We start from the raw sequence: 19,309 nt of genomic DNA on the forward strand, positions 1-19,309 counted from the left end.
AAAAGATTTGCCAAAGCCCACAGAGAAGTTCCTTCAATTTGAAAAGAATTCATGTTAGGACAAAATTTTAAATAAAACTTTTACTCAGGTTCTTCAAAGTAATAATTACTGATCCTGTTCTTATTTAAAATTATGGAATTTTGTTCATGGCAAATTTCTGGCATTGATTTTAATTTTGTAAAAAAAAAAATAATTTATTAAGTCAGGCATGGTGTCATGTGCCTGTAATCCCAATGACTCAGGAGGCTGAGGCAGGAATATTGCAAGTTCAAGGCCAGCCTCAGTAACTTAGCAAGACACTGTTGCAAAATAAAAAATTAACAAAGAGGTAGGAATGTAGCTCAGTGGTAGAGTCCCTCTTGGTTGAATCCTAAGTACTGCATAAAAATAAAATAAAATAAATATACATATATACATATTTATTTCATTAAGATATTTGATTACTGAATCTTTTGGCAGACCCTTAAATTGTGTCCCTGAAGTAAATACCTCAACTGTCTTGGACCCAACTTTGATGAGATAGAAAACTTCAGTCTAATTGTACCCTCTTTCGAACAGAACCCTAGACAACTTAGCCATATTGCCCACACGCATGAATAGTTCAAAGTGCATAGAGCTCAGAAGGAAAACAATGAGCCTGGTTGACATTCTGTCAAGTAGAAGACCCCTAAGGGTCGTCTTACCTCTCGGTGCCAAATAGGATTAGTGGTGTTACTGATGATAGTAGACCTTCTCTCCTGCCCATGGTGAGCACAGGTGGGGAAACTGCTCTTCTTCCCTGGCTGAATGGACATCTTAAGATAAGGGTCAGGATTGAAGAACATCCCTTTCTTTAGCCCAACTGCCCTAAGATCTTTAAAGAAAGAGAGAGAAGGAGGGAGAGACAAAGAAGGAGGAGGAGGGAGGAGGGAGGCATGGAAAAAGGCAGAAGGAAGGATCCACATATCCTGATTAGAACAACAGCTCAAAGATAATTCACTCTTAATCACACAAGAGGTTCTAAACACAACAATTCGGTAAAACAACAACAAAAGTTATTCACGCTATAATTGCTTAGACAAATGAGGACAAGTGGGTTATGGCTGCAATTTCAAAGATGGTTTTCCTCACAGGTTGTAAAACTGAAGCCAAACCTTTACCACCACCTCACACCCCTGTGCTCCCTATCCTGGGAACCTTTAGATGCCAGCAGGTGCATCTTTTACCACCTTTCCCAGAGTAGTAATTTGGCAACTGGAGTTTTAGACAGTGTCTTGAGAAAAATCCTTAGTAAATAGTTTTTTGGACAGCAACTTCCTTCATGAAAAAAAAATGAATCTTTTATATACATATGGAAATGAGTTTGAATTAAGTTTAATTAGAGAGGAAGCTTCAGAGTACACATTCATGGGTGCCATGTTTAAAATGCTGTATATGTTTCATAAGTGTGAAGAAAATTAGGTGGAAAGAGTGGACCAAAAATGATTCATAGATGTGGGTCTTGCCTGCTATTTTAAATAGTTCTACAGATACTTTTTCTATAGTCTGTAATTTAAATATTTGATGAATGTCCTAGAACTCACCTTAGTTTCACAAATTGTCATGTGCATAAATGTCCTAGCTAAAGTCTGTTTAGTGAGGAAACTGATACTTAAAAAAAAATAGTCAGGCTAAGAGATACAAAAATGACAGGAACAAAAGATGGCCCTCCTGGTTCCCCAGTTCTGAGATTATCAGTGGATTAATGTAGTTCTGGGAGCTAAGCAATCATGAAAACTTCTGGAAGAAAAGAATGTAAATAACTTTCTGTGGATCAGTCTGGGGAGGTCCTAAACACTCTAGTTCAGACAGCATCAAAACCTTTGGCTTTTCAAAGGGTCTCCAGGGTCATCTCATTCAAACCCATTTCTGAAAATAGAAGGTCTTTCTTAGGAGAAGAGAATTGGCCTGGAGCTGGCTGACCATAGACTCCTCCAGGTCAAACTGGAGAGGGCTTCCAATGGCTCACAAGAACTCATGGCCTGAACATATGTGAAGAAAGCAGGTGAGGACTGTCCAGTAACACATAACTGGCAGGAGAAGGAGGAAGCTTAATACGTCAGCAAATACTGAAGTATTCAACCAAAGGACCTTGTGTTAATGACACTGCATGAAATATAATACAACCTTTAGCCTGACAACCAGCAAGAAAGGGAAGAGACAAAGAAAAGACTAGACAGACACTCAGAAAAGCTGCTGTAATCTCATTGTCCCCACAGACCCTATTGCTGATGCTTCATAAACTAAGCAGGCACTATTAAATGCAGAGTTTGCACTGCACTGTCAGTTTAATAGTGCCACACGTTTTCACTTGATTTTATTTAGCATAAAGCCGCTTTGAGAGGGAAATGCAATTTACACATTTATTTTCTTGCCTTTGAGTAGGCTTGCCTTGGACTCAGAGGCAGAATGATATACTTTAGACATTGAGATCTACTTCCAGACAAGGAATTTCTTTTCAATAAATGAAGAGGAATGTGGACAGAGTGGCTGCTGCAAAGTCTGGCAGAGCTAAGCCATTTGCAAAAAGTGTTCCTTCAAACGAAAAGCATTTCACAGAAGATTAAGTCACTGGGATGAAAGATGTCACTGTTAGATAACCCTGATATTAAAATCTCCCACAATGAGAAACAAGACATAGTACAAACACATCTTCATTAATAAATACAATAAACTACCAATCATTTTTAATCTGATAATTTAGTTCCCTTTATCCATTTCACTTGTACTCTTGCTTCTTGCTTTTTTCTTATATATGTTTTATTGTTCATATCCATGATAGGCCAAAGAAGGACTTAAAGTCACAAAGGTATGACATGTTAAATACCCTAGTTACAGCCTTATTTGGAAGAGATTTAAAATATTAATTCAAGTACAATTTTTATTTTAGTTGTAGAGTTCAATTATTTGTATTCTTAGATAATCAAGAGTAGATAATCCTTAGATAATCAAGAGTAGAATATTTGTAGGCAACCATTCTACAATGCTTCAATGCCCTAAGATAAAAATTAGCATCCACAGTCAATATGTTACAACCAGATTAAGCTTCTAGAATTAACCTTATGGAATTGCTTTCATCTCCTATGATTTTTAGCCACTTCTGTGTATCTGCAAATGTCTGACTATATGGTAGGAAATAAAAAACAGATGTTAGGTAACCAGCCTCCATGTGAAGAGAGGTGGGATGCTAGAAGAAGTATTAAAAGAAGCATTTGGCTGTGCCCTGAAATTTATTTTTCTACTTTTCAGGAAATGCTCTAGGAATTTTAACCTTCCAGATGGTCATTCTCCCATGATGAGTTAATAGCATCCCCTCTGGAGTTAAAATCACTATGTGAGTTCTATATTTAGAATGGTATCAATTGAAAGCATGAGGCAATAACTGTAAACTAAGAAACCCATGGGTATAGAGCAAAATTTCATGTTGTACAAAAGAAACTATGGTATGTTTGAACTTTAAATTTTCTGAGCTATTGGGGTTAGATAATTGTTCACTACTATAACAAGGAATTTCAGTACCTGCAGCCTCTCAGGACTACAGAGGTCTAAACAACCAAGATGTTTTCAGAAAGCAGACAGATAGGGGTAGGAGAGTAGTACAGCAGGATATTAGCTGTCCTTCTAAAAACCTAGATGTTGTTTAAATCCTAAGGGTTCCAAAAAAAATTATTTAATAGGCTGAGGCAGGAGGATCACAAGTTCAAGTCCAGCCTCAGCAACTTTGCAAGGCTCTGTCACAAAATGGAAAAATTAAAACCAAAAAGGACTGGGCATATAATGCAATAATAAAGAGCCCCTGGGTTTAATTTTCAGTTAAAAAAAAAAAGAAAAGAAAAAGAAAACTATAATTAGTGGCCAAATTTGGATTATAACCTGCCAGTACAATTAGCATGTTGTATTACATTATATTTGAAGTATAAACTTGTGAGATTCACCAGAGAAGCAAAGCAAAAAAGGTTTTCACATGCAACAGCCTCAAAGGAAGGGGGAAGGACTATGAAAAAGCAAATGTAGCTGCTGGGAGGGACGTGAACCAGCAATGATCAGATGTGCATGCTTCAGTCATTTGTGACAATTGTGCCTTGTGGAAGAGTCTGATTTTAAGATCTCACTTTTGAGAACGTCTGTTTTCACTCACAACATTTTTTCCTGCAGTCAGGAAAAGTGGGTCTAATTTAAATTTCAGAAGCACTAGATCACAGAGCAATGAAACAAAATGTCTTACTGTGACAGACATCAGTTAGACTTTGTTGTCATACAGTCGTCTGTTTTAGAAGTCCAATTCAAATACTGATCTTGGCATATCCTTGAGTTTAAAGCTACCAGTTCATTTTATTTTTTTAAATCAGTGGCTTTCAAACTTCTCTGACAATGACCTATGCATGAAATACATCTCACCTTTTCTACATTGCAGTACATACATAGATAGATATGTACATTTTTCATGCAAAAATTTTCAGTTTATATAAAATGATGTTTTGGCAAAAAAAATCCCTTTGGTAGTAAACTTATATTATTCTTTTTTTTTAATCACTGGCTTCAGCCAAATCAAAGGCACAGACTGAAAAAGGGTCCAAATTCATGGCTCAGAGAGAAGAGCAGTACATCAACTGTATGAGAAACACACAAGCAGCCAGAATATTTAACTAACAAGAAAAAAAACAAAAGCTTGTTTTATTCACTTTCCAATTTTTATGTATATTCCTGTACAGAAAGAAGTATACCTTGACTTTTTTTTAAAAAAAAAGTATACCAAGTCTTTAAAATTTTACTTTCTCTAACTGAAGTAAGCATAATTGTTCAAAATAATCAAAACTCCTCAGTAGAATTAGCACGTTGTGTTACAGTTTTAGTAACTACACATATAGTCCTTTAATCATCAGAAAACTTTGTAGAAGAAATCATTTCTGAATTTATATTAATGATGTAATTTCATCAGGGAAAAAGGTATACTTGAATTCCTAAAAGTATGACCAAAAAATTCCAAAACAATAAATCCACATGTTATTTATGGGATCGTGCAGAAAAAAGGAACTATCCCTACCTTTGAACTATCCCTACCTTTGAAATCAGACACTTTCAAACTAGATGCCACAATTAAAGACATTCTTACCTGACAAGGTAAAGCTGACCAGCTTCCGAGAATGCAGATTTCCTGAAGCACCTCCTTCCATGCCCTCTGCCCCCATCTGAGGAGGAAAAAAAAAAAAGTATTTGAAGTGTCACATAGGTATTATGCTACCTTATCTTCCCCAGGAACTGCAGATGTTTGCAAATACAATGATTTTTGTATCAAAACACATTGCAGCTTGTCTGTAAATTTCCAAATCTTGGAACAAAGAAATATAGATTCTTGAAGCTAAACAAAGGTTCTATTTAAATTTGATCTTACCCCCAAATTCAAATAATGAGTTTTGAAATCCTTTATGAATATGAATCAGCCTATCTTATATCCTTTTCTCCTTTAATGAGAATATAGTTGACATGTAGTAAATGCACTTACATTACTAACAACATTATTATTTAACACTTCCTTAAGTTAAACACTAAACATCAAATTCCTTCAGACTTATTATGAAAACCTAGAAGAAACTAAATAGTTGATTTATATCAGACTCATCCACATGTACAGTCATCCTCTCTTGAAAAATATCTGAGTTTCCACAGGGGTGTCCTTCCTCCTTTCTAAGCTTCTATTCTATTGTGCTGTAAGTACATGGCACATGCTGTTATAATGAACAATAATAGGAACTTGTGGTGCTAGTGTACTGATATATTTTTTCCTAAAATCTTCCAAGTAAATTATATTTCACATGAAACCAATCATTTATAGACCACATTGCAAATTTAGGCCTTTCTCAATTTATGCACAATTCTGGCACACTGGAAGACCTTCATGATACTCTGATAAAGAAGTTCATAACACTGGAAGAGACAGAATTGAAGGCAGAATATATTCTGAATCATTGGAGAGTGGAAATTACACTTTAATTCTGAAGTTTGGATTAAACCCTCTGACCAAGATTCTTTTCTTGACCAAACTTTAATCAAGTTCCCTTGGGCCCTCTGCTTAAACTGGTGCTGATCTTGGGCTCCCATTTCCATCTTTGTAGAGCTGAGTTTTAACAAAAATGATGCTTTCAGTATACAGAGAATCCCCATTCTCCATATCTGATCACTTTAATATCAGACCAAATTCTTCATCCTCCCCTTCCCAGGTGATATCTGACCACCCTGGTCTGCCTTCAGTAAGAATTTTGTTATTTGGTTTAGCAAGAATCACCCTATCCTTTATTTATCTTGTATTTACCCATTTAGTAACTTTTCATCCACGGACCTCACATCCCCCATTCTGCTCCCCTCACTTTCTTTTGTTATATTTGTAATTGTGCCAATTCTATATTAAGGTCTCTTTTCCCTATTGTACTATTTCCTGATTAAAATCTGCTTTTACCATTTTAACTACTGTCCAGGGCTGGTTTTAACACTTTGTCTTACCCATATTCCTTTAAAGAAATCAGACATCATCAGGAGATTAAAAACCTGCACTAATCCAAGCAAAGTTGAGAAATTCCAAAAGAAATTCCAAATATATTTCAAATTTCAAAATGCAAATTTCTACTGTCTTCTCTGTAATTCCTATACATTAGTTAGGACGATTTTGTGTGATTCTTAATTGCTTCCTGGTTGTTTCACATGTCATCTGCAACATACCAGGGTACCATCCAGGTATCTTTATTTCATTCCGTCTATAGAACCAAATCCTTGATGATCATAGATTTGGTGCTCAGCAAATATGTGTGGTTTCTTAAATTGTTTTTGTCCATTTGAGTCATCATTCCCAGGTTAACTGGGGCAGAGGCAGAGTAAGCTAGCCAGACAACTGACCACTGTGACTATTGCATCCTGCTTTCATGACTCATGACTCTAGACTGCTGGGAAGTAGTGCAGACCACCCGAAAGACAAGATATGCAGCAACCTTCCCCTTCAGGCAGACCTGAAAAAACAGGGCCTCACTTCAAATGGACCACACTGTTCAGTCAAATGTGTCACTCTAGGAACATGACACCTCTACCTGCTATAGGTACTTGTGCTAAGTGAGTTACTTGAAAAGATTCATAGCCTATCTTCATTTAAAACCAATTAAATATTATAAAAAGCTAATAGGAACAAAAGAAAAATGTCCTTTAATTCTCATTTAAAAAAGTAATTCACCAGCTGGCAATACACTACTCTGAAACAATTCTCAAAGAATTCATAGAAAAATAGTGTCCCACCTGACCTCTCTTGGATTTTAAAATGCTCATCTGATACTCAAAGAATTCAATTTTATTATTCATTCTAAGAAAGCCAGGAAAGACCAAACATTACCATTAATACAGGGACATTAGTGGTAATAAACACATTTGCACTCGGTGTTTAGAGAGATTTTAAAATAAACTCATTACACAGATTCATTCCAGGAAAACCAGAAGCCACACTGTCAACCAAGTGTTGAGACAATATGTGGTCGTGAGTGATGGTGGCTTTAATCTGCCCCTTCAGCCAAAGGATTTCCTGTTCCAAGTGACTGAAACACATACCAATGAGTATTCTCAAAAACAATAGCATCAAAACACAAATGACAGTGAAGACAATTTTTTTAAAAATCCTGATTCATTGCAAAAGGACATGTGAGAAAAGAGACCATATGATTAGGATGGTAGCACATTTCCATCCCTAGGGAGTTATTTCTTCCAGGTCTAGCCTTTGCATCTGGACATGGTATAATCATACAAGGTAAGTTTTTTGAATATCAATGTTTTTAATCAGTCATAATAATGAATACACATCATATACTTAGGGGACCATCATGCTACTATAGAAGCACACCATTGATTCCCCAAATGATGTTTCTCAATGAGACTTAAATTTTGAACACAGACCCAAGTGTTTCAAGCTTAGTCAGAAATCTATTGACCAACAATTCTTAGTCTGTCTTTGAACCAAAATATTCCTTTATGATTGCCAGTGCTGCATCTACGAAGCTCTTAAAGTGCTCTAAAATCTGTTTTCAGCAAATTAATTATCTCCAAAATATCTATAGGCTTTAACAAAGTGATCTAAATGCAAAATCGATGGAATGAAATCAATGTTCAGTCAGCTATAAACTCCCACTGCCTCCTGTGATATCTGGGCATTAAAATTGCTCAAGTCTAAAAACTCTTGACTCCAGAAAATGTTTATTAGCATTACTAGTTATTGTCTATTTTCATAAGCAATAAATGGTCAAAGGTTTTATTATAACCTGCCCACTCTTCTAGTTTTGTACCTTCTCTTTTTAGAATATTAACTGGAGCAAAGTCCATTCCAGAGCTTACTCTGTGACATGGCAGATTCTGTTAGTCAACAATTGCTATTCTTTTGTGACCTTTACAGTCTTAAATAGTAATGTGGGTTATTCTTTTATATTATACACTAGGTTTTCTACAATGGGGACTCAAAGATGATCTTATTTATTTATTTATTTTCTACTGTGTTATTTTTTGTTGGATCTTTTCAGTTATAATGATAATAAAATTCATTTTAATATAATTATATAAGCATGGAATATATCTTATTCTAGTTAGCACCCCATTCTTATAGATATACATGATGGTGGGATTCACTATGGTGTATTAATATAAGTACATAGAAAAATTATTTTGGATTCATTCCACCACTTTCTTTCCTTTTCCTATCCCCCATACTCTGAGTGTTGAAGTATTTTCACACACTGTCCCCTCAGTCTGAAATGCTCTTCATCCTAAATAACTTCTATTCACCCTTCAGATTGTCTCTCATCACATCTTCTTCAGAGAAGCCTTCTTACTAATATGATTCTCCTTAAAGAAGTATCACTCAAATAAATACAATGAAATTTGATTGATATTGCTGTCCTTCACCAGACCAATAAGAGCCACAGCTGTGTTGTTCTTATCATTTCATCCCTAGTACCTAGCACTTAGCAGGCACCCAGTGGATATAAATAAAAAGAAAAGACTACTCAATTCAGAGGCACAGACACTACCTAAGACAGTGCATGGCAGGTCTGGAAGATTTCAGAATGCCATCTTCAGAGATTGCTTTCTGAATTATAGGAACTCCACCTGGTCACTTGTCTATTTCCAAAAGTGCAACCATCTATAAATGTATATACTCATGGACACCCACACACACAATTTTGTAAGATCCTATAGTACAAAAGTCAACATTTTTTTGTTATATTCATGACCTAGTTTTTATTAATGACTAATAAAAACTGCAAGGTTTTACATATCTTGGGCCCTAAAAATCACCTCAAACCATAATCCAATCATCATATACAATGGACCCATTCATTACAAGAATGCTAGAGTTTTAAATTTGGTGTATTGAATGAAAAAATCACAAAGTTGTTAGGAAAGTTTCATTCCAAGAACAGACATGTTTCTTTTAAATGTCCAACACAACCAGTTTCCTCCAAAAGTAAATTAGATTATCTGTTTCTTCAGTTGAGGGCCTGATAAAGAAGTTGGCTTCTAACAAGTGGCCACATTTTCCTAAAAAATATAAACAGTATCTTTAGGCACTACACCCCAACTCAGCATTGAATGGAATCCAGCACTTTGATCTTTGGGTTGGCAGGTAAAATCACCCACTATTTAAATGGTTACATTTTCTCTTTTACTCCCTGAATTCATGTAAATTAAATTCACCTAAGATGCAATACCAACATTTCCTACCAATCAGCCACCCAAACCAAGTTTAAAACCTTTTTGTGATGGGACACTGGCCACTGTTCCTCATGAGAGGGTTCCCTGCAGAGCTGCCAACACACAGCATGTTTTCCCACTGATTTATATTATAGATTCAGGTATGCCAACTTTGTAAGCTTTTTCCTTTTCTAAAACAGTGCCCACGCTGTTATGCATTTCTTTTTTCCTTGTTCATAGTAACTCTGTCAGGGATGCAGAGGCAAAAATAGAAATCGTATCCCTGCATGCACCTCATGAGGAAGCTGGCAGAGAGGGGCACTCACCATCACAGCTGGGTTCTTCACTGTGATGCAGGGGGTCGTGGCTCGCAGGGCTCCACTAATGCCATGGTAGTATTTAAAACAGATTTTTATCTCCGCTGAAAAGTAAAGGGGAAGGGACAGTAATTTAAACAATGAAAGAAGTCATGTAGGAATCCACTGAGGAAACCCATCATTCTCCTCTCAGGCAATGTCACTCTTGACTCTGTGAACAATCCCTTCTTTTCCAATCAGAGACAACAGATTATACCAATCCCTGTTTGATTTTGTATGCTCTTCTGAAACATTTGAAGAATAGCTCAAACATATCAGAAAAATGATGCATAAAAACAATATACCCAAACAGTGTGGAGATAAGAATAAAACTAGCTACGTTTATTAAGAGACTCCACAATTTGCCAAACAGTGTTATGTCTCATGTTCATGCTATTATTTAACCATCACATCATGCTTGGGAGGCAGAAATTCCTGTCAATGTGTTAGAGATGAGAAATTGAGGTTTGCTGTAGGTCACACAAGAAATGACAGTGGGGACTAAAACCCAATCTGCCCAAGGTCCTAACCTCTACAATACAGTCAGATAGTCACTGTCAATAGAAATAAAGAAAAAAGTTAAAAAAAAAAAAATACAAAAGTATACCACAGTAGACTCTATGGGAATCTGTATTATTTTAATTTTCCAAATGATTTTAGTGCTGATATTAGAGATCAAATTTGAGAACTACATACATACATACATACACACACACGTAGGCATATGTACATATGTATATGTGTGTGTGTGTGTGTGTGTGTGTATGTACATATACACACATTCACTTCATGGCATTGTTCTATTAATTTAAGCTTGACAAAAAGCATTACAAATACCAATTATGGTCTTTGGAAAGTAATTACAATATCAATGAGCAAGCAGACAAAATATGTTCAATATAAAACCTACAATCACCAGAATTTCTTTACATACAGAACATCTGAGTCTCAGAAGTGCCATGGCCAGATGCATTTTTCCCAAGGTGTCATTCTATATTGGCAATGATGCCAGTGGCCAGGCCCCAGAGAGAGTCCTGAGCTATAGCAGGGAATCCCTTTTTCAAATGAATTACCAGGATCGTGAAAGCGGACTCTATATATTTTCCCAAGGAAGTTAATTTTCACTGACTTTCCAGACAGTACCCAAAAGCTTCTTACACAGGACTTGGTTAGCTTGTTTAAGAAAAAGATGAAATAATAAGAAAAGTTCCATCATGAGGTAAAATATTCAGTCTATTAAGTACATTAACCACAATCCAATCATTAATTCATAGTTCAGTTAGTATCATCAACCAAAAGATGTTTTACTATGTCCCCACCAAAATACATGCTCAGCACTGTGCCAGACTAATCCAGGAAAGGACTTTGGTCCAGCAGGTGTTTACAGCGCAGCTGCTGAGATGACAGTCCTGGGCATGACAAAGAGCAGCAGGAGGAAGAAAACAGAGACCTGGGAGATTAGGAGGCCATGGTGGAGTCAGAAGGTGTCATGGAATAAAGAGGTCCTATGAATCAGAAAATGAGATCAGAGAGCCAGGAGAGAGGAGTGCAGATGCAGGCAGGCAGCGGTGATCATGCTGAGTGTGAGGAACAGCAAGAATTCTAGCTTCACTGTGATTTTGCCTCCAGAGAACATTCCTTCAAATGATTTTCCTGAACACTAACACAAGATCTTGATTATGGGGACAGTTCATAACTGCATGAAGCTGAGCAGACCTCACTCTCCACTTGCTTTCTTCCATGACCCAACAGCACATGTTCTATGAGAACCAAGTGAAGCCACATGCACAAAGACTGTCAAAGCAGCACAAAGCTCCACAGAGTTTGTGATATCCGCAATTGGATTCTGTGGGTACGAGCTCATTAGTATCACTCTCTAAATGCCAGAGAACCTGCAGTCTGTGAATCTGCCTGCAGCAGCACCTCATAAATCAAATAGATGGTTAGTGCGTGAACATGACATTTTTTAATAGAGAGAAGTGCATTTTTATAATATATCTTCTCCTAACTCTCTCTCAGGTTAGAGGATGCTATCTGCTCTTTTTCTAAGGTTTTAATAGTCAGCTAGGCAAGAGACTCTGAGACCAAGGAAAATCAATTGCTTACTTCTCTTGGAGGATATTGATGACCAGGACAGTTTTGCTAACTGATCCATGTGGGGCATTATTTTATTTCTTAGAGTAACAAAAAAATCTCCAACACACACAATAATTCAGAATACATGGAACTACAAGATAAAACTTCTTATGAATTGCACAAAAGTAGGTTTTATGAATATGATCACCAAAACTCTGCAGAGTGGTGTTACAGAAGTGCAAAGCTGAGGAATTTCCACAGATCATCCTGTCAAGGCCACACACACACAGGCTGGTCACCACAGTTCTGGACAGAACCAGTTATCTGCTCCTGGATAGAAGCCAGCAGGCTCCCTCAGCAGGACATGGGTGAGGCTCTCTGCCCCTTAGTGCATAGGAATGTTCCATATTGAGTGGGACTTTTTATCTTCAAATGTTACTTAGCATTTTAGGAGATCACTCAAAAACTTTTTAAATGGTTACCTAAACGACTTCCCCTCTGAGTAAGGGAGAGAGTGACATTTTGATTAATGTATTTGAACATGTTAGTTAGGAGAAAAGGTAACTATGTAAAAGGGTGAAAAAGAGAAGTTGGTATCCAGGCTTCCAGCAACAACCTTTAACTGCAAGAGGAAAATTAAAAAAAAAAAAAAAAAAAAAGCTATTCCAGAGAAATACATACGAGGGCAAATAGAAGTGAATTCAGGCACAGTGACTGAGCATCCAGTTAGGGAGGAACCCAGTGTCCAAATGGCCAGCATGTCCACAAGCAGGGGAGATGGTAGACGTGGACCAAGGAGCAATGAGTGATCCCATCCTCCTAAATGGTTTCCCTACAGCTTGATGCAGCAGGCAACATCGCCTCCTACTGGCCTCAAATTACAGGTGAAAAATCCAAAAAGCTGTTAAAAACCAGTAATTTTTCCAAAGAATCCACTCATGAAAAGCATGTTGCCTCAGAGGGCAGCAAGCCAGGAGAAGGGTAAATCTTTCCATATTGGCCTATCAGAACTTGCTGGTGACTTGTCTAAGAGATTGTGGTCCAAGTTACATCTTTACCTCTTAGGTACCTTCTGAAAGCTGAACACAATCATGAATCATGGAAATATAGTCTGGCTTCTTTCAGTAAACTTCAGGATATTTTAGCAATAGTGCTACTAAAATAAATATTCGGTACCCTCAATTTAAATGCCCCTTTCATAAGTACAAATAAAACATCCCCAGGGCAAAAGCACAACAACCCCATCCCCACTCGAGCAGGCATGGGGAGTGAAGGGGAGGATAGGGAGGAAGAAGGGACTGTGGACAGTGTTAAATGTGTTCTGAAGTAAAGGGTTTCTGAAATTGTGATTCTGATATTGCATTGTAAAGCCACCATCCTGTTTAAATGAAGATTATATTTCTGGTCTTATATATAAATAAAGTATTTCCAGATAGATAACATGAAACTAGTAACTAGTTGACTTTAGGGTGGGGAAACTAGTTACTGGGACACAAAACTGGGAAGAGATTTACTTTCACTTATTATATCTTTTTAATATTATACTCTTCTTATATATTACCTCTTCAAAAATTTTTTTTTTAAAAAAAACAATCCAATTCAGTTACGTTAATCAGAGGCATTTATGCATGATTACATCTCAAGCCCTCTCCAAAAACATGGTCCACAGGTCATTCACTCCTTTCACAAAATCGTTTTGCCTCAAAGGTCCGAAGCCTTAGCTACAAGATTTGCTTAGGCAGCTCATCCTTATTTAGAAAGTCTGGATTTGCCCCAAGTTTCTAGAAGGTGACCATAAAGTTGAACCATAAAGACAAATGGGATGTAAACACCCTTCTTCCTTCAATCCTCTCTGTTTTACTAAAATAATCTAAAAAATCAGGCTAATTGTGATTTATTCTAAAGCATGATTTTAATCACTGTCCTGGAAGATTTTATGAAACACTTAAGATTATAGTTCCTATTCAGAGCCCTTTTATTCAGGAACCACAATCTGAGAAAAAGTAAACACATCTTAATTCACACTTTTGAGGAAATTTGCCCACATTCCTGGTGGTATGTGCACTTGTCATTATTGCATTTCTGTAAGTTGTCTTCTCTTTAATAAGGACACCTGCAGCCCAGCCTGAAATGGAGAGGATTTCCTTGGCTAAAGCTCAGGAAAATCATTATAGATGTGGCAGAAATCTATAGGATTGAGAACTAACTATCCCAAAATATTTAATATGAGGATGGAGAATGAAAAGCACCAAATCTCAATCCAAGGGGCAAGAAGGCCCTCTGACATCAGTGGGAAAGGATTTAGAGATGGCGGCATTTAGAGTCGGGGCTCTGAAAGTAAAAACAAGAGGCTGAGGTCATACCCTCTCTTCCAAAAAGAGCCATCCTGTGACAAGTCTATTTTGAGATGATGCCAACATGAGTGCTGCCACTTAGAGAAGAGACCCTCACATAAGCTGTTTGGATTTCTACTGCTGCTTCCTAACCCTATATTCATTTCTCAAGGCTGATGCAAATAAATGTGGGAAAACACTATATAGCTTCTACAAATACCACTGTTGTGTTTTTATCCTTAATAATCACCAACTAATGTAAATCAAGTTTACTACTTCTAAACTTGCTCATCGATCCAGGATTACTGAATAGCTAAAATAGTACCTGGCATAAAGTTGGCACTCAATAAATATTTCATGATGGATGAAGAGATAATGGATGGATGAATAGAAGAAAGAGGGCAAGAGAAAAAGCAGGTATGAATGAATGAATGAATGGCCACAGTTTATGAAAGAATACATGAGATAATATAGACAATTTGACTTGCCAAGACAACTTTTGAAACTTCTTAAACTTCCAAACTCAAAAAAGCATACTGCACAGATGATCCATTCAGTTGCTGTGAGCATAAACTCACTGGAGGATTATTTGACACTCTTTGGAGGAAGCCAGTCCCCTCTCTAATGCTTAGGATGGTCGTCTCCCCAAAATTAAACTGGACTTTTTCCTTAATTCTCTTAAGTAGGGCCTAATAATAACCTACTAAGATAAGCCTGGGCCACCTACCTCCTGTGGGGGTTGATTAAACAAACCAGAGCCATCTGACATTCAGAAGTATTCTAAACAGCTCAAATCCAAGCTTGTTCAGGAATCTGGACAGATCAATTTTCAGAGGGCTTTACTTTTCTTGTACTTCCAATGAGCTAAAGATAACTTAATTTTATTTCTGAAGATGAAAGTAAAAGTTTTAAAATACCATAAGTTTTGAACATCAGAGGCTGACGATATCTACAATTCTAGAAGCTGTGTGAACATCTTCCCATTTTTTTTTTAAGTTCCACATCATCAGCTCCAAAATTTCATTATGCTATGAAGCTCCCTTAGGATTCCTCTATCCAGACTTTGGGATTAAAAACTGACATCTAAAAGACACAGACTTTACTGCTAAGTATGGGTAGAAACACTACATGATTTTTTTTTCCACTGTAAAGATAGAGGGGTATGTCAGGGGAGAACTCATTTTGATCCTGTGAAGATAGGATTATTTGAATGCAGAATCTTTCTGAAATTCCTATTCACTATCTTAGACTTAAACTATCTTTCTCAGTCCTTCAAAACATTACTGACTATTTCCAGGCTTATAATATGCTATTCAATACTTCCAATTTTATGTGTGAAGAATGAAGCTATGGAATGCTAAATTAGAAGGGAAAACAAAATAGGCAGGGGAACCCTACTCTTTTTTTCATTCCTAATTCCTAGCTTCAACATCAAGCGCATTTCTATTAAATAACAGAATGAGATGTAGAAAAAACATTTGCCAAGACAAATATTTACTATACTTACTGTTTATAGTATTTACTATATAGTAAATTTATATTTGTTTTGTTTACTGTTTGGTATAGCTTAATCAGCCAGGACATTATGAATCTCTAACATTTTGGGAGAGAGAAAAAAAATCAATCACAGCAAGTGGAATACTCCGTAAATAGATTTTTTTTTCTTCACATAATGTTCCAAATTATAGCAGTGTGTGACACTGGCTTTGTCCAAGGTGTTCCTGGGCTCGGCAATATAAATCTGCCCCTCTGTCGACAGGCAATCATGGCATGCAGTCTTTAGCATTTTGAAGCAAACAGAAAGGTGGTTTTGCCTTTCTCCTGGCATTCAGTTGGTAATATTTCTCACTTAATCAGCCTCTTAAACCCTGGGATCCTTTCAAAGAAGGAATCATATTACAAGTAAAACCAGCTATTTCCTGTTCCATTTTTCCCACATTCTGACTTATTTTCCTTACCACTTAGTAGTGTCAATTAAGCCAATGTTGGAAAGTAAAGTAGAAATAGACAAGAATAACAAATCATCCATAACTCCACCTCCCAGAAACAACCTTATCCAATGTTCCCATACTTTCCTAGACACTCTTCTACTAGCTGGGATTATGGTGTGCATATCTGCTCCCCCACCCACCTACTCCCCACCTCCTCTTCTTCTTATGTCATGAACAGTCTCCCTTAGAAAATACACTCCATTTTAAGAGAAAGCTAGCCAGAACATTGGACTATGAAGACATTCCTTAAGGGACAGAAGCAGGATTAGAGAAAGTTCTGAAATGCTGATCAACCAGCAAGGATGATTGAAGATATTATCTTATACCTTTAATACCAATTCAAAGTAATAGATATTAAACTTTTAAAAAAATATTTTTTCAGTTGTAGATGAAAAAATACCTTCATTTTTTACTTATTCACCTCCATGTGGTACTGAGGATTGAACCCAGTGCCTGACACATGCAAGGCAAGCGCTTTGCTACTGAGCCACAATCCTAGCCCCTAGACATTAAACTTTTAAAATAACTTTTATATTACATTTAGATGCATCATTAAAGACATACTTGCAACAAATTTCCATTTAATCAAATTATACCTTATATTTTAAGGCTTAATAAGTTCTATCCTTAATTACTCTGTTGTATATTAAATATCTTATTGTATATTAAATATCTTGCATAGAGAAATCTTAATTCTTACACAGGGCTCTATAACTCAGAAAAAATTTTTAAAAGCCCATTTTTCGTACATTAAAGAAAAGTAAATTCTATAGACATAGATGTTAAATCTGGGCCAACTAGTAAATCATCTATTATTCATTCTTTCTATTTTATAAATTTTTATAGAATATTTAGGATGTTCTTAGTAACACTAGTGGCAAATATAAACCACCTCCATTTTACCCAAAATAAAAAGGGGAGAGATATTAATTGGGCAATGGTTACATTATCTGCAGCCTCTTTCTGATTCCATGTTAGCTGCATTAGTGATTTCCTCAATCAAAGTGCCCCCCAGACTATCTTATCAACACTTTGAAAAGACCAGAATCCAGATTATTCTGTTGCTGGCAAAAATAATAATGAAGTATTCTAAAAACAAATAAAATTCTTAAATTGACAAAAATCCTAATTATCCTTTCTGCATCCAGAATTAATATACTTAAACATTAATTATAAATGTAGATACAAGGATATATATAAATTTGTAAAGTATTAAGATAACACATAATTTATATACCATATATTCCATAAGGTACATAAATATACATGTATTGTATATATTTATATTCACATATTTGTGTGTGTTTGTATATGTACAAATGCCTAACCCTTTTTTATTTCAAAATATGTGAACATTCTCTAATGAGCATGTTCTGAAAAACCGTGTATTTTTCGCTGTGGAGCTTTATGACAGAAATATATAAATAAGAACCAAAAATATTTTTTAAAATTCAGTAAAGATTCTATAGACCTATGCATATATGTATGCAATATTCAATACTAAACTTGTGTTTCACACTCAGTTACTTACGTTCCATGAAGTAGGGCCCAGGCTCAATTCTCCACACAATTTGTCCTTTTTGTGTTCCAGTCACACCCCTGTTTTTAGAATCCCAGAAGTTGGCTGGAGAATTCTCATCTGGAAAAAATTTTAAAAACATTTTTAATTTAATTATAACCTGTCTTTTCTTAGCTCCAAGACTAATTCATGCTCTAAAATAAATAGAAAAAAATAAAAGGGAATATTAATGAACACTATTCTTAATGACTACCTTCCAGCATATTATTATTCTGAATTTCTACAGTTGCATTTATTGGGACAAGGGGTCAGGGTGAGAGATTGGAAAGAAGATGGCATTTGGGGGCTTGGCCAAGTTCAGTGTTACCAAAAGACACTACTGCAAAGAACAATGGGTATACTTGCTGCAGCTTCAGCAAGGAGCTAATTTATAAGAAAGAGGTTAGGGTGAGCTTCCTTCTATGAAATCCCTTATCAAAAGGAAAAGAAGGGCAAACTGGGATAATAGAACAGAATTCAGGATGAAATGAGGGGGCTGGGTATGTAGCTCAGTGGTAAAGTGCTTGCCCAATATGTGCAAGGTCCTGGATTCAATCCTCAGAACTTGAAGAAGAAGAAGAAGAAAAAAAGATGGAATGAACCAAAAGGATGTGAAGTTATGAAGTTATCTTCTAAGACACAACAGAAATTCTGTGTGCTTCTATGTGGAAGAATGATAGAAAGGACAGGGACCCAAAGACTAGGTCTGGAGACCGCATTTCCCAAGCTTTCTATCCTCGTGGCATATAGGAAATGGTAATATATTCAACGCACTGAGGTAGTCAGTGTAAGATATATTTTCACTTAAGATGCCTGCCAAAGATGGGCCTGCCTTGGGCTCTGCCTTAGCACCCTGAAGGCTGAAGGGGTTCATATTCTATAACTTACTCACAACATATTGGGTTACAGCTCTGCATCAAGGACCTAGAGGAAGAAATAAAACTAGAAAGCGTGAAAAGGAGAGCATTTGAAGTTTTATAGGTACATCAAAAGTGTATAGTGACACTAGTTCTTCAAATTGCATGTACTTCATTTGTTTTCCTAGGAAAAAAGATTAGAAATATACTTTAACCCAGGGTTGGAATAAAGCAGGATAAATTAAGAGCTATAGCGCCCCCTCCCCCTGCGCTGACAAGGTAGAGGGAACTGTGACCATCCACAGAGCAGGCCCAGTGGCCTGCTGAGGGGCAGAGCCGCCCCCCACCCCCAGCGCCTGCCAGGTAGGCGGAACGGTGACCACCGGCAGAAAAGGCCCAGTGGCCC

The 19,309-nt window shown here is 36.6% G+C and overlaps 1 protein-coding gene across 8 annotated transcripts in view; it reads right to left on the reverse strand.

Moving 5' to 3' along the window:
* The window catches only part of Hecw2 (HECT, C2 and WW domain containing E3 ubiquitin protein ligase 2), a 363,407-nt gene that overhangs the window by 119,669 nt on the left and 224,429 nt on the right, over positions 1-19,309 (reverse strand). For 5 of the 8 annotated variants that reach the window (XR_007349418.1, XM_048808215.1, XM_048808216.1 and 2 more), the window contains 4 exons: positions 18,020-18,127; positions 10,059-10,153; positions 5,132-5,207; positions 684-853 (listed from right to left, as the gene is read on the reverse strand). Coding sequence is in view for 6 of the 8 variants with exons in the window: in XM_048808215.1 (XP_048664172.1) it covers positions 684-853; positions 5,132-5,207; positions 10,059-10,153; positions 18,020-18,127 (449 nt within the window). In the remaining 2 variants the exon portion in view is untranslated. Of the gene's footprint in view, positions 1-683; positions 854-5,131; positions 5,208-10,058; positions 10,154-18,019; positions 18,128-19,309 lie in introns of those variants that run through there. The other 3 variants (XM_048808219.1, XM_048808218.1, XM_015481177.2) reach the window with 3 other exon arrangements.

The sequence above is a fragment of the Marmota marmota genome, unplaced genomic scaffold (genome assembly GCF_001458135.2).
Source record: "Marmota marmota marmota unplaced genomic scaffold, marMar, whole genome shotgun sequence".
Taxonomy (NCBI): domain Eukaryota; kingdom Metazoa; phylum Chordata; class Mammalia; order Rodentia; family Sciuridae; genus Marmota; species Marmota marmota.